Source organism: Canis lupus, chromosome 4 (genome assembly GCF_011100685.1).
Source record: "Canis lupus familiaris isolate Mischka breed German Shepherd chromosome 4, alternate assembly UU_Cfam_GSD_1.0, whole genome shotgun sequence".
Taxonomy (NCBI): domain Eukaryota; kingdom Metazoa; phylum Chordata; class Mammalia; order Carnivora; family Canidae; genus Canis; species Canis lupus.
Window position 1 is genome coordinate 51,311,686 of NC_049225.1, and position 16,701 is coordinate 51,328,386.

General features: G+C 46.7%; 1 protein-coding gene across 1 annotated transcript in view; it reads left to right on the forward strand.

Moving 5' to 3' along the window:
• The window catches only part of CCNJL (cyclin J like), a 55,205-nt gene that overhangs the window by 14,939 nt on the left and 23,565 nt on the right, over nt 1–16,701 (forward strand). Inside the window, exon 2 of the mRNA XM_038534872.1 lies at nt 11,948–12,161. Coding sequence (XP_038390800.1) covers nt 11,948–12,161 — 214 coding nt within the window. The remainder of the gene's footprint in view (nt 1–11,947; nt 12,162–16,701) is intronic.

Here is a 16,701-nt window from a genome sequence, read left to right on the forward strand (position 1 = left end):
CCCAGCCAGTTCCTCTGATGTCTAAGTCCAAGATTTGCCACTTAGGTGCAGCATGGCTTCAGTTCTCTGGGTGCCAACCAGTACCGGTGGTGGTCCCACTGACTGTGTCCACCTCAACAGAGTGAGTGCTGGGCTGGAGAGCCCAGAAGGAGTTACAGTTGTCAGGAGGGTGATCAGATGATGGGAGAGAGAACTGGGGGCATGTGTGTGTGTGGAGAAACGAGACTGGAGGGGCATATACCCACCTGTGTAGCTGTTCACATTTACCTCTCAGTGGTGGGATTCCTGCTGAATTTAATTTTCTTTGTACTCATATATGTGTTTTCTATAATTCCTATAGTAATCAGATATTTTATAATCAGTTAAATATGACATTACTTTGGAAGGAAAACACAAACCTAAACTATCCCATGGAAGCTACAGAACAGCATTAGAAGCATGGAGTCAGAAAGGCCAGATTCAGATCCATCCATCACTTATTAATGGGGTGAGGTGACCGTAAGCAAGTTGCATAGCCTCTCTGAGCTGTCCTTGTCTGGAATACTGGGACGAAGATAATCTCCACCTTGTTCGGCCTGTTGGAGGATGAGAGGACAATGCATGGGACACAGTACCTGGCAAATGAGATACATATGTATTTAAAATTATGTATATAACACATGCATATAAAATGGGAGGTTGTATAGAGTTGTTCATCACAATGGGTGATTCTAGATATGCAGGAAGACCAGAGAGGAGGTATATAAGCCTGGGGATGCTGAATTCTAGGGAAAAGAGAAAGCTCTGTCCTTGCCTTGGGGTGGTGGCATGTGCCTCAGTCTACCCAATGTAATAGATGGTTTCCAAGTGTTTGCAGAGGGTTGGGAGTTGCCAAAATTGTTAAATATATACGTATATATTTATATATATTACATATATATGTATTTAGGAATTTATATATATTTTTTCCAGGAAAAAAAATATAATATATGAGGTAGGGCAGTTGTAAGGAGGATTTAATTTGGAGCCCAGTCCCTAGACCTCACAAGGCAGGGCACTCAGCTCCTGGCTGCCTGGGTGAGCTGGCATCTGTACCCTCTTGTGCCATTCCTAGGCTCCTAATACCATAGCTGTGTGGAAATTCTTACCAGGGCAATTCTGCAGGTGGAAGCAGTGGTTTTTTTGTTTGTTTGTTTTCTTTTTTTTCTTATCTCCATGAGCTTTTCAGTAAATCTTTTGCTTCACATCATCAAGCTTGGAGTTGAGCCAGGGATTTTCTCTGGAGTTTCACCTTGCAGACACATTGGGGTTTGATGTTCCCAGAATACCAGTGCCCAGCTGCCAGCACCCTAAAGTACCTCTCCCAGAATGTGCTCTCTGGGATGTTACTCTGCACTTCCCCCCGGCCCCCACCACCAAAAGTGATGGTGGTGATGGTGATCTGTGGTTAAACAGATTTAACCTTGAGTTTCCTAAAACTATGTTTTTTCCTGAACATGTTTCAGGGCTTCCAGTGAGCTGATAAATGATTCCTTTTAGGAAGGAACAAAGTAGTACGCAGTATATAGTATGGCTCGAAGATCCCTTCGAGCGAACCTTGGGTCTGGGATGTCACAGAACACACATTGGGAAACATTGCCTCTGAAATGTCTGAGTATAGACTGTATAATTTATCACTTTGAAGTTCCCAGTCCCTTGTAAAACACTACCGGCTTCCTCTCTGTTCACTCTCTATTGCTATTGGGTAGACTGAGGCACATGCCACCACCCCAAGGCAAGGACAGAGCTTTCTGTCACCCCTAGAATTCAGCATCCCCAGGCTTTTATACCTCCTCTCTGGTCTCCATGAGTATCTGGAATTGTACGCTATGATCGTTTCATTCAATCTAAGATCAGGAACAACTCATTTTTACTTACCTTTTCATTTCAAGTATTTGCCTTTGTCCAAATTGGAACATTTTGGTAATTATAAAGTGTCTCTTTTGTGTCAAGTAGTGGGGTCACAGAGTTGAGCAAAATGAACCCATCCCTTTCTTCCTGATTGTTTACAGTTGAGGAGTGAAAAAAGACACTAAAAGTGAACGGATGGATGGATGGACGGACGGATGGAGCAAAGTTCTAGATGCTTAGAGAATATGTGACAGGGGCATGACCAGGAAACACATTTCAGAAGTGACTTCTCAGCTAGATCTGAAGGAAGAGTGGGTTAACAATGAGAAGTAGAACCATAAGGCAGTTAGAGAACAACACAGTGCAGGACACCAGGGGTTAAAACGAAGACTTCCCTTCCTCCCTTAATAGTAGAAAACAGGGGTGACTGGCTGAGCTTTTACAGTGCACGTGACCTCCAAACTCCTCTGAGGTTAGCCTCAAAATGCCGGCAGAACCTGTGTGTGAAGAGCACAGGCTGAATTTTCTCCCCCATCTGTCTGTCCTGCAGCAGTGACAGGCCAGGGTCCTTGCCCAGCTGTCCTGGCCATGGGCTGGGGCCTGTTGAACTGCACTTCAGCCTGGCCTCACTGGTTCTCCGGGGCATATCTGAGCCCAGCCAGGTGGAGAGTGTTTGCTGCCTCTGGCAAGGTCACTGCCTCTGTGGGGGAGGGGAGACACAGGCCTGCAGGCTTCCGAAGCCTGTCCAGGCAGCCCGCTGCCTCTGCGTGCGTCCCAGCTTGGGCTTTGCAGGCCTTGTGATTCACTTGTCCTTGGCCTTTCTCGGAGCACTATCCTTCTCAGATAATCCTCTTTCAGCTTTGGAACCCCCAGACAGAGCTCTTGGTCAGCAAGCAGAGTGGTTTCTAAAGCCTTTCTGGACGTGTACCACCTTCCTTTCCCCCAGAATGGTGCCTCTAGTCATAGAAGTGTCCCTCATCACAGCGGAGTTTCCCACTCAGGGCAGTCCCCGCGACACACTCCTCATTAGTCCCCCCAGGAAAGATACAGGACTGGACAAGGGTGTCAGGGGTGGGGCTGGGATGGCCACAGGCAAAGAAAGCATTCCTCCAGCAGGTGTTGGCTGGGGTCACACCTGTATTCATCACGAAGAACACTCCATTCCATTCGTGTGTTCATATATTCATTCACTCATTCGGTAGGTATTCATTAACCCTTTCTGTGTGCCACATGCCGGGGGTACAGCCGAGACCTGGAGAGAAAAGTGGCTCCTTCTCTCACAGAGATCACTTTCTGCAGGTGGAAGGAGGAGGACAGTTAATAAGCAGGTAGACCGTTTACTTGACAGCCACTGTGCAGTGTGGGAACACGTGGGCTGCTGTGGCATGGAGGGAGGTCAGGGAAGGCCTGTCTGATGAGTTCCAGAACAGACCCTGCAAGGAAGAGAAATGGCCCAAATGTCCAGAATGGAGGTCTGGTGGAGTCACAACACAACCTTACTAGGATGAAAGGCTCAGCTGCTATTCATGGTTTCCATGCCATCTGAAAGGGGAAGTGGATTATGATCCACTTGTAGATTATGATTCCACTTTGTGGAAGTTTGCACAGAGAAAAACAGCCGAATAAGACCTCTCTGTGCATGAGAGATCAGTAGTGATATTTGTTATTTTTTTCTACGTTCAAAAATTTGTCAGTGAATATATAATTTATGACTAGTAAAAAGCAAAAAAAAAAAAAAAAAGAAAAGAGAAAGAACACTACTGAGTTGGACCTGAGTGAGACCTTGCATCTTGTAAGGACAAGGTGGGAGATTTAGCACGGGGCTCGCATGGGGCATGTTCTTAGAAACGGTGATTTTCTCATGGTGATGATGTGTGGTTGCCCAGGCATCCTTGGGGATACATTGTGAGCTGGGCCTTAATATGGTAAGTATCCAGGCCCTCCCTGCTTTTCTTTTCAGACTGGAAACACAGTAATTAAAAATTCATATCGGTTACACATTGAATGTTTTTTTAAGTTTCAGTCTTTTCTTTTTAATGTTATTTACTTTTTTTTTTAAGATTTTATTTATTTGAGAGAGAGCATGTGCGAGAGAGCACAAGCAAGGGGAAGAGCAGAGGGAGAGGGAGAAACAGACTGCCTGTTAAGTAGGGAGCCTGACATGGGCCTTGACGTGGGGCTCAATCCCAGGACCTTGGGATCATGACCTGAACCGAACCGAAGGCAGACGCTTAACTGACTGAGCCATCCAGGCACCCTAATTTGTTTTTATTAAAAAATAATTGACATGCAATGTTATATTAGTTTCAGGTGTCTAACATGGTCATTAGACAATTCTATACATTAAGCTGTGCTCACCATAAATATAGTTACCATATGTCACCATGCAGTGTTATTACAGTATAGTGACTGTATTCCCCATGCTCTAGTTTTCATCCCTGAAACAATCTATTTTTTAATTGACGTAACATTATATTAGTTTCAGGTGTACAACATAAGGATTGAATATTTTTATACATTGGGAAATGATCACCACATCAAGTGTAGTTATTAGCATTTTCACTTCACAGTTACATTTTTTTTCTTGTGATGAGAACTTTTAAGATCAACTTTCAGCAACTTTCAAATGTACTACAATACCGTATTCCTAACTATAGGCACCACGCTGCACGTTACCCCCCAGCATTCATTTACTTTATACTTGTAAGTTTGTACCTTTTGACTGTCTTCACCCATTTCACCCATCTCCCACCTCGGACACTCCTCTGACACCTCTGACACCTCTGACACCTCTGACAACTCCGACAACTCCCAGTCTGTTCTTTGAGTTTGTTTACTTTGAGTGTTTTTTAAAAAATCCACAACGTCGAAAGCATGAAAATAAAAATCACACAAGATCTGAGCCTTCCAAGATACCGCTGTTAACATTTTGTTGTATATATAACAATTTTTTCTTGTCTATTGCTACTGTTTTGTTTTTGTTTTTTACTATTACTCTTTTTAAAAACCAAAATGAACTACTTTGATAACATAAGCAGTTTTCTGTAGGGCAGATTCCACCCCCACAGCTGAACTGCATCATGGCCACCTGTCCCCGTGTCCCTGGATGGCTCCTGTCCAGATGTAGCAGAGGAGCCGTTTTCTCCCGTCAGGTCCAGGTGATAAAGGGCCGGTGGCTTGGGAGAGAGTTTCTGGAAGCCTCTGCCTGTGCCGCTGCCTCTAGTCATCGGTGCCCCCCCCCCCCTTCTGATGTTGCCCCTGCCCTGCTGGGAGGAAGGTCACTGCCTGGCCCGGTTCCTGCCCCTTCCCGCCCACACTGGCTGCTGAGCGCCTGCCAAGTGCCTGCCTAATCCGGGAGGGCTTTATAGGCCGCCCCTCGCAGGCTGCTCTTTTGTTTCTGGAATCCAGGCCCCTGGATAGGAGGGGTGGCTTCGTTCACCCTGGCTGCTGCTGGCTGCCTAGGACTTTAAGCCGACTTAGGTCAAAAGTGTTTGGGGAGGAATGCGGATCTTTAGAGCAAAGCCTTTATAATGAAGGCCTTTCCCCCCCTAATTGGGTTACAGAAGGATTCAGCCGGGCTCTCAAACTAAACACGGTAGGTAGGCGTGCTGGCGTTCCACGTTGTTGGTTTGCGAAGGAATCACCCTTCTCAGCACCAGAAGCTGAGGCCGGGAGCCCCTCATTCCATTTGGCTTGGGGGTTCTCTGAAGACCTGGGCTGGGTAGGTTTCCTTTCCTGCGGAAGCCCTCGGGCCCAGCTGTAAACCCTCAGGTAGAAAGCTTCAGTCCACCCAACAAAACGTGTTCCTTTGAGAGTCCAAAGAGCTTTTGACAGAGGCAGATAAGCTCAGTTTATCTCAAGTTTGATTGCCTAGCTTGAGGAAGAGGCCACTAAAGCTTGCTGATTGCTATTAAGTGCCAAATACTTTACAGTTGTGGCAGCGTGACCCCCGATTTTCAGATGAGGGCACCGAGGTTCAGAATTCACATGGCCAAGGTTAATAAATAGTGGAGTTCAGATTCCGTCCCGGAGCTGCCTAACGTAAGTCTGTGCCAAGCCGCTCCCCAGTATGTGGAGAGAGGAGTGTATTTGGTACAGGGAGTATATTACTGCATTCATTCTTTTTTTTTTAGTGACTGTTTCAGAGCAGTGTGAGGTTCACAGCAGTATCTTTTTTAAAAGATTTTGTTTATTTGACAGAGCAAGAGTGTACAAGCAGGGGGAGCAGCAGAGGGAGAAGGAGAAGCAGGCTCCCCACTGAGCAGGGACCCTCCTGCCACCCATATGGGGCTCGATCCCAGGACCCAGGATCGTGACCTGAGCCAAAGGCAGACGCTTAGCTAACTGAGCCACTCAGGCACCCCTTGGTTCACAGCAACATTGAGCAGAAGGTACAGAGATATATAATATACCACCATATATATCCATATACCACCTGCTCCCACATTTGCACAGCCTCCCTCGTATCCACGTGCCCCACCACACCACAGTGGTACATTGGTTACAATTGATGAACCTCAGTGACACATCATTGTCACCTCAAGGTCTGCATTAGGGTTCAGTCTTGCTGTACATTCTGTGGGTTTTGACAAATGTATAATGACACATATCCACCATTGTAATATTATACAGAGAAGTTTCGTTGCCCTGAAAATCTTCTGTCCCTCACCCACCCAACCCCCCGGCAACCACCACTCTTTTTACCCTCTCCATTGTTTTGCCTTTTTCAGAATGTCCTAGAGTTGGAATCATATAATATGAAGCCTTTTCAGATTGGCTTCTTGCACATAGTAATTTAAGGTTCCTCCTGCCTTTTCCTGACTACTCATTCTTTTTTCACCCGCACACATAGTTCTTGAGCACCTGCCCCTGTGTCAGGCACACACTGGGCATGGGGTAAATGGTGCAGGCAAAACGGACACGGCCCCCACCCTCAGGAGCAAGAGTCAGTACGAAGACACACATAAATAAGTAAATATTTGGCCATGAGGAACAGCTTGCTATGAGAACCAGGGGGACCTGATGTGAAATGATGAGGGGTCAGAGAAAACCTCTTTTAGGAAATGACGTTGAAACCAGTATCTGAGCAATGAGCAGAAATGGGGATGGAGAAACGGGGATAAACAGCCGTTCTAGCTTTCAGAATCCTGGCCACTTTTGACGCCAGCGTCTTCTGGGAAGCCCTATCTGCTTACTCCTCCTTGACATGTATTGTTGCCCGTTCCAAAGGTCCATAACTTTTTTATTTCTTTTATGCACGAATTCTTCCTTTGAGAATCGGCTCAAGCCAGTGGTTCCTTTTCCCAGAGAAGTATACAGAGGGAAGAACTACAGTGTGTTGCTTTGAGCACTCTTCTCCCAATTAACCCAAGAGAAATGTCCAGAAGCATTAAGTTTGGCTGAGTTGAGCAGGGAGGGAAGTTAGGACTTTGCATATCTTCCTTGTTGTGTTTTGGGACTTTGAACTGCCCTGATGAGGGCCAGGCAGCCTGGGACAAAGGTTAGTTGTCTGATTTCCGGCAGCTGCTGCCTTGGAACACCAAGGATCTGTGATTGTGATTGCTTCTTGTCAACAGCCTCTGAGCCCTCTGTCAAGAAGAAATACCCCAGTAGCCTGCAAGCTTGTGGGGGCTGCTGGAGGGTGGAAAGGGAGGCTGCTTTTGGAGCTATAGCTGCCCCACTGGCCGCAGCTACCAGCTGTCTGGCCATAGTCTTAGAGGATCCCAGCTGAGAGGTCTTCATGTATAGCCACCCTGCCTTTGTTGATGCCCTGCTCTAAGCCCTTCAGCGGCTCTCTCTGTTGCCCTTAGGACAGGCTAGATATCTTAGCAGGACACGCAAGATAGGACTGTGCCCACCACCCCCACCTGCCCTGTCCAGGGACACCCTACCTGTCTCTGTAGAGTGCTCCAGATTCCCTGGGGGGAACACCTGGGTAACTTTGCAAGTGCTGTCTTTACTGCTGAGCTTCTTTACTTCCTGCATCTTCAACAGGTCAATTCCTAGACATCCTTCCAAATCTTGCCTGGATACATCTCTCCTTTTTTTTTTTTTTTTAAAAAAAAAAGATTTTATTTATTTATTCATGAGAGACAGAGAGAGAGGCAGAGACATAGACAGAGGGAGAAGCAGGCTCCCTGCAGGGAGCCTGATGCAGAACTCTATCCCAGGACCCAGGGATCACAATCTGAGCCAAAGGCAGATACTCAACCACTGAGCCACGGGCCACCCAGGTGTCCCACATCTCTCCTTCTTGATGTTCCCACTGACCACTCCTCTAGACCAGTGGGGCCAGGGCATTCGCTACTCACTACCAGGACCAGGATGCAGTTCCTCTTTCCATCCCCGTCCTCCCCATCCCTGTTGTCATTTCTTCCACAACTGGTTATTGGGCACCTGACAATGTTCCCTAGTCACCCTAGGGTGCTGACCAAATGGTAAGGAGCCAATCAGACCCAAACCCTGCCCATAAGGACTTTGAGATCCTACGTTGACCACATAAATTCATCAAACACTGGAGATAAATAATACACAGAGAAGTCAAGGTTCTTCTTTAAAGAAGTTAAACTGACGATAAAAGATCTTCTCCATGATTTAAACAACAACAAAAAATCAGGGGAGACTGGCTGGCTCAGTTGTTGCATCTTGTGACTCATGATGTCCAGGTTGTGAGTTCAAGCCCCATATTGGGTGTAGAGGTTACTTAAAATGAAGGGTTGAGAAAGTCTTGTGGTCTCAGATCAGTTGCACTTAAGTAAAGCCTGGGGTCTCGAGACTTTTTCAAACTCAGTTTCTTTATATGTAAACAAAAGGGAGAGGCAGTAATTTATTCACCATGGAGTACCTTCCATGAGCAAAGCTCTAGGGTTACCAAGAGAGCCATCCTGGCCTCCATAGGGGAATAAGCCAGAAGAGAAGAGATCCCAGCAGGAAATCTCAGGTCAGCCTTCACTTCCCCAGAGAAGGCCTCACTCTCACTCCCTCTAAGATGCGGTGCTTTCACTGCATGTAGCCTTCCTTTGTAGTGTTGATCACAGTTTGGACTTGTGTAATTGCCTTATTATTTGATTTCTAGCTCTCTTACTGGGCCATAAACTCTGTGTGAATGGGTGATGTGTCCATCTTATTGTTTTTACAACAGCTTTATTGAGATATAATTCATATGCCATAAAATCACTCTTTTAAAGGATACAGTTCAGTTGCCTTTAGTGCATTCAGAGTTGTGCAGCCATTAACACTATCTAATTTCAGAATATTTTCATGATCCCAAAGAGAAACCCCGTATCCATTAGCAGTCACCCCCCATTAACCTCCACCCAGCTCTAGCTCCCAGCAACCACTAACGTTATTTTCTGTTTGTGTGGATTTGCCTATACCAGACATTTCATATAAATAGGATCACAATATGTGGCCTTTTATGACTGGCTTTTCTTCACATAGCATGTTTGCAAGGATCATGTTCATGTCCTTTCTTTTTTATGGCCAAATAATATTGTGTTGTATGGATATGCTACATTTTGTTTATCCCTTGATTCCCTGATGCACGTTTGGGTTGTTTCCGTTTGGAGGCTGTTATTGATGCAGACTAGCTGGGTCCAAGGACCCAGAAGGGGTCCTGCAGAGCCAGCCAAGAGGGTCCTTGGCTTCTCACAGGATAGAAATTAAATGTGAGCCAAGAGGAAGTGAGAGCAGTTTGTTGAAGACAGAGCAGATACAGACAGAGCATCTGGGAGGCTCAGAAAGGAAAGAAGAGTGAGTCTCCTCTTTGCTTGGGGCCTGGGGTTTTTATTGACGATGGTGGTCTGGTGCAGTGTCTTCTCAGGCATCCAGGAACAAAGAGGGGTGTTTAGGTGTCCATAAGTCATTATGCCCTGAGGCCAGGGGTCTTGGTGAGTCATTGGTCTTGAAAAATGTTCATGATGACCCTGCCCCATCACTCCTTAGATGTTATCTGTTGGGCTCAAAGATTCCAAAGAGATTATTAACTCCTCGATCTTTACAAGAAGGACAAATGTTATCTGTACCATAATGCGTCCGTAGGGCAGGAGTGTAGGTCCTAGGAAGGATAGAGACAACAAAAAAGTAGTCTCTCTTGGGATCTCTTCAGTGTCTCTGTCCTGTGAGGGATAATGCTGCCAGAAACATTCTTATACATGTTTTGTGTGGGCATATTGTGGAATTTGTTCGCATCCTCACCAACACTTGTTTATTTTCTGATTTTGTTTTTATAATGGCCATTGTAATGGATGTGAGGTGGTATCTCATGGTGGTTTTGATTTGCATTTCCTAGTGATTAAGTGTTGCACATCTTTTCATGTGCTTATTGGCCATTTCTGTGTCATCTTTGCAGAAATACCTAGTCAGTCCTCTGCCCATTTTTAAATTGGGTTGTCTTTTTATTGTTGAGTTGTAAGAGTTCTTTATATATTCTGGATACCGCCTCTTACTGATACATGATTTCCGAACATTTTCTCCCATTCTGTGGGTTGTCTTTTCACTCTCTTGAAGTCTTTTGAAGCATGAAGATTTTAAGTTTTGAAGTCCTTTGGGACACCTGGGTGGCTCAGTGGTTGGGCGTCTGCCTTCAGCTCAGGACCTGATCCCAGGATCCAGGATTGACTCCCACATCGGGCTCCCTGCATGGAGCCTGCTTCTCCCTCTGCCTGTGTTTCTCCCTTTCTCTCTGTGTGTTTCTCATGAATAAATAAATAAATCTTTAAAAAAATAAGTTTTGAAGTCCAATTTAGATTTTTTTGTTGTTGTTTCGACTTTTGTGTCATATCAAAACCATTGCCTAAGCCATAAAGATTTGTTTTTGTTTTCTTCTAAGAGTCTTACAGTCTTAATCTTACAACTAGGTCTGTGTCTGTCTTTTACTAGATTATATCCTCAGTGCCTGGAATAATGTCTGATATACAGAAGGTACTCGATACTGAGTTAAATGAATGAATTGATATCTCTTGAATGAATGAATGAATGAATGAATGAACAGATATCACTTGTCCCAGAACTGTTGCTACCTAAGTAGAGCCCAGGGCTGTGAAAGTAGCATTGTACAGACAAGGGACTCCAGTTTGTTTTACTCTCACCCCCGTGAACCTACCATGAGCGAGCTCCCACAGTTATTTTTCTGCCAGGTCTTTGTTTCCAGTTTTTCCTCGATTTTGCGTCTCTTTAGTTTATGTACTCGCCCGAATGTAGCTATGGCATTTCCTAAATTAACCATGTTGGGCCTACTTTGGTTCAATTGCAAATAGAATAGATATATAAGAAAATCTTTCCTGTCATAAAAATCTTGGTTGGTTTGATATTTCTCTTGTTGGCTTTTCTTGTGTTAGAGAAATAAATTGGGATAACGTGGCAGTACACAAATTACAAAGTGAAAGTTGCTTCCTGGTGGAGAAGTATGTTTGGAATTTACTTTTAGGAAAAAAGTGTACATGTAAGCAGAGAGCGGAAAGGTAAAATGAAAGCCAAGGAATCTGGATGAAGGTTATTTTAGGAATTCTTTATACTATTAACAGCTTTTTGTACCTTAAATATTTTTTAAAAATCATCTCTCGCAGTCTCACCTACAGAGAAAATTAAGCTGGGGACCCTGAGAGGTGCCTGTGTGCTGGTGTTTACATTCATCTTTCATTTAATCCTCAACCGTTGAAAAATGACAAAAGTGAAGGCAGGTGACCAGGCTGGCACAACTTGGTTGATAGTACAACCGGAATTTGGATGCTGGTCTCTGACCTCCAGTCCTGTGCTCCTGTACATGCTAATCTTTTCCCCAGGGAATGACTGGGGTCGTTGGCACCTGTTACCTCCTTCACCTGCCTCTGCCATCCTATCCTTGACACTTCATAAACCTGTGCTCATTGAGGGCAGATGGGAGATGGTCCGGGAGTTTCTGGAATGGGGGCGCGGGACTACCATCCTGGTACTGGAAGGAAAACAAACAGGGTGTGGAGGGAATCTCTGCCCTTTAACCAGCCAGCAGATAGGCCCCCCCGTGTCTTGCTTTCCTGGGGCATCTGAGGCTCTCGAGGGGCAGCCCTGACCCCCTCCTTCTGTCCTGCCTGTCCTCCAGGAGCTGAAGCTGCCCGCCTTCCGAGCCCACTCCCCACTCTTGAAGAGCCGCCGGTTCTTTGTCGACATCTTGACCCTGCTGAGCAGCCACTGCCAGCTGTGCCCCGCGGCCCGGCACCTGGCCGTCTACCTGCTGGACCACTTCCTCGACCGCTATAACATCACCACCTCCAAGCAGCTGTATGCCGTGGCGGTCTCCTGCCTCCTGCTCGCAAGTATGTGCACTCACTGCTTCCTGCTGCCCCCCTCCTTGGAGCCTGGGTGCTCCCAAGTCATTTTACATTTCTGAGGTCTTTGCACGTCTTCTGTGTCCATCCTTTGCTGAGTGCGAACTATAGTGGTAATAATCAACATTTTCTTTAGCATTGGTTATGTACCAGGCTAAGTGATGAGGATTTTAGCCACTTGGTCTTAATAAATCCGCACCGTAACCCTAGGAGATGGACATTTGATGGTACCCCCATTTAACCGAGGCACGGAGAGATTAAGAAGCTTGCCTTGGGTCATCTAGCTTAGTAGATAGCAGGTAAAATTTGAACCCAGAACTGTGAGAGCCAGAACCTGTGCTCTTTTGGTCCGTGTTACCTGCTTCCTTGCATGAGGCCTCTGAACGTGCTAGAAGGAGAATCTCTGTTCTTCGGGGTATTTGGAAATGTGACTGCTTGACTGGGGCCAAGCAGGGCCCACTGTGTTGTCACCAGGCCTGGACACTGGCCTCCTAGGGTTTGCATCTTCCAGCAAGGCCTCACAAAACACACAACATACCTTTGACAGTCCGTCTACCTGCCTTGGTAGAGACTACCACATGACTATGCTGCTCAGGGGATGTGCTTAAAACACGGTTCTGTCCTGTCATCCTACCATCCTGCCGCTTAGAATCCACCCCCTGGTTTACCGGCAGTCTGAGGGTAGGGATCAGCTGTCAAGGTCCTGTCTCTCTGACCTGGTGCATCTCTAGCCAAGCCCCCTGCTGTCACAGAACTTTGCATGCACTGTCTCTTCTGCCTGGAGAACTTCCCTATCCCACCCCACCCCACCTGTCTGGTCCTAGTTAAATGTCACCCAGGCCCTGCATCCCTGAGAAAGCCTTCCCCCGTTGCCCTAGGCAGGTGAGGTCTCCCTGATAACACATTTCCATGGCATCCTGTATTTTAATTAACATCCATCTCCAGGGCAGCCCCAGTGGCGCAGTGGTTTAGCACCGCCTGCAGCCTGGGGTGTGATCCTGGAGACCCAGCATCGAGTCCCACGTCGGGCTCCCTGCATGGAGCCTGCTTCTCCCTCTGCCGGTGTCTCTGCCTCTCTCTCTCTCTCTCTCTCCCTGTGTCGCTCATGAATAAATAAATAAAATCTTTAAAAAAAAAAAAAAACATCCATCTCCCCCACTAAACAGTGAGTTTAAGGAAAAGTAGGGAACCTAGTACATAATAAGACCTCAGAAAAAATATTGGTGGAATAAAGGAATGAATGAAGCTAGGGCCCCGCACTTCTCCAAGGCGCCTTGACGCAGAGGGGCAATATGCCCCAAAGTGGCTAGCTGTAGTCATGACATTTCCTTGACATCTCTTTCTTTCTCCTTAAAATTCAGCCAGAGTTGATATTCCCCTCCACAATAAGTTGCTGTCCTGTTTTATTAAATCGGCTCCTCCCCAGTCCTTGAGTCTCACAGGTGCTGCGAGGAGATGGTACCCACTTTCTCCTGTGGCTTTGTCTGCTCTTGGCACGCTGCCATGAACCCCTATGGGCACGATCACCTAGTTCTAGAAGCATGGCTTTTGAGTTTTAAACACTCTGTATTGTTTTCCACCATGGCACCATCCACCTGCTGTGATGTGTAATCCCTTTCACTGCTTAGAGTTTACAGCCGCCCAGTTTGTCATTTGCTCTACGTTGGGCCAGCTGGATTTCCTGTGTTCTACAGAGAAAGCAGTCTTGCTGGGCGGGAATCCAGCCTGCCTAGTACTTCAAAGTCCCAAATCAACATGCAGCTCTCTTCCGTCTTAGGCTCACAAGACATCCCCATCAGCTTCAGCCGAGGGCAGAATGGGCATCGCGTTTCAGGCGGCCCAGGAGAAGTCTGCACCGTGGCCTTTGGCCTGCTGCTGTCTGTGATCTATGGGCTGCATCGAGGCCCCATGGGGGCAGGGGACTTAGATTTCCATGGGGCCATGGAGGCTGTCCCCCAGCATCTGTCTGGGGAGCAGGGACGTGAGGCGCACACTGGAGACGCCTTTGTGCAGCTGCCGCCATGGCAGAGGGAAGGGGGCCTTGCAGACGGGGCGGCAGACGCCCTCACCCACATGTCTGAGGGCAGCAGCCAGCCTGGGGCGGCAGGAACGGATTTTTCAGGACACCTGCCATATGCTCAGAGGCCTCAGGAAAGAAAAGTTTCCATGACAGCCTGAAATCCTATTGAATGCTCCTTCCCCTCTCCCCAAGCTGACTGTAAGCCACAAGGGGGGTCACCTTGCCTCAGAAAGCTTTGAGTTCTGCTAATTCAGTACCAAATAATTCCTCAATAAGAAGAGCTACAGTTCTTGCCCCCACCTGTCAGGTCTTCAGGCTTTAGAGCTTCCTCCAGATAAAGGCCTTTGCACAGATGCAACCTTGTACCTATGTACAGCCCCTCTGCCCCTTCAAAGTAAGGGTCAGTCAAGGGGTCTGTGTACAGGCCAATGGAAAAGGCGGGGGGGGGGGGGGGGAAGCAAGAACTTATAGGTTGTTCCGTGGTGGACAAGTGGCAAAGCCACCCCTTGGTCTTCCAATGACTGAGTTAACTGTCTGCATTTCCTACACAGGATGGCATCCTACTCTAAATATAGTCTAGATATAAATATACTATAAGAATAGGAGAGCCACTCTCTCTACCCTCTGCTCCATCTTCTACAGCTTCCCTCCCCCTCTGTCTTTTTTTTTTTTTTCCTCCCCCTCTGTCTTTTTGCAGTTGTAGTAGTTGCTTAATTGAAAGGATAATTTGGCAGGATGGAGACCTTACAACTCCCAGGTGAGTTGGCTTTGACAGTGTGCCATGCCTGTCATCCCTGCAGCAATAGTTTTGTTACTTACTGGTCCCTCTCCGTGCACCCAGCCCTGTGCCAGGCACTTAACACTCATGTCATGTGGAATCCTCTCAACCAGCTTATGTGCTTGAGCTGTCATCTGCCCATTCTGTAGGCTCAGAGAGGCTGAGTAACTTGCCGAGGGTCACACAGCTCAGAGTTTTGTTTATTTTTAATTGCAGTAAAATTCCTATCACAACATGAAATTTACCATTGTAACCAATGTAAAGCGTACAGTTTCAGGGCATGTAGTACATTCACACTGGTGTACAACCATCCCCTCTCTAGTTCCAGAACATTTTCATCACCTTAAAAGGTACCCTTGTATCCATTAAGTGGCCACTTCCCATTCCTTCCCACTCCTAGCCCTGGCAACCACTAATCTATATGGATTTGCCTATTCTGGATATTTCATATGAAAGAGTCACATAATAGTGAGCTTTAGTGTCTGGTTTCTTTTACTTAACATTTTCAAAGCTTATCCAAGTTGTAGCACACGTGAGTACTCCCTTCCTTGTCAAGGCCGAATGACGTCCTGTTGTATGGATATACCACAATTTGTTTAGCCTTTGTCTTTTGATGGACATTTGGGTTGTTTCTGCCATTTGGCTATTATGATCAGTGGTGCTATGAACATTCACCACCAGCTTTGTTTGGACACCTGTTTTCAGTTCTCTTAGGTATAAACCTGAGAGTGGAATTGCTGATTAGAATTGGCTCTTCGGGATCCCTGGGTGGCGCAGCGGTTTAGCGCCTGCCTTTGGCCCAGGGCGCGATCCTGGAGATCCGGGATCGAATCCCACGTCAGGCTCCCGGTGCATGGAGCCTGCTTCTCCCTCTGCCTGTGTCTCTGCCTCTCTCTCTCTCTCTCTCTCACTGTGTGCCTATCATAAATAAATTAAAAAAATTAAAAAAAAAAAAAAAAAGAATTGGCTCTTCAGTGCAGCCCAGGTGGCTCAGTGGTTTAGCGCTGCCTTCAGCTCAGGGCATGATCCTGGAGGCCCCGGATCGAGTGCCATGTCGGGCTCCCTGCATGGAGCCTGCTTCTCCCTCTGCCTGTGTCTCTCATGAATAAATAAATAAAATCTTAAAAAAAAAAAATTGGCTCTTCAACGTTGAACTTTTTAAGGAAACTCAAGAGTTTTGCTGTTGCCTGGCTGTTGCTGCTCAGAGATGACTGGGTGTTGACTCCTTGGCCCCAGGACAAGGAGCAAACTGAGGCAGGAGGAAGGGTGGGAGGGGCGCCTGGGTGACTCCGTCGGTTAAGCCACTGACTATTGATTTCAGCTCCGATCATGATCTCAGGGTCCTGGGATCAAGCCCTGCCATGGCTATGTACTGATTGTGGAGCCCGCTTAAGATCCTCTCTCTCTCTTCCTGTTCCTCTCCCCCTCCACACTCATCTGTGTGCTTTCTCTCTCTAAAAAAATCTTTTTTTTAAAAGAGAGAGTGTGGGAAAGAAAACCAGGAAGGCCAGAGGCATGACCAGGATGGTCTTTTTGCTAGGGCAGCATGGCCTTAAATGCAAGACATTGTTATTATGATAAAAAAAAAAAAGTATGAAATACATTTTTATTGTTAAAAATTCCAAATGAGGGGCACCTGGGTGGCTCAGTGGTTGAGCGTCTGCCTTTGGCTCAGGTTGTGATCCCAGGGTCCTGGTATCTAGTCCCACATCAGGCTCCCTGTAGAGAGC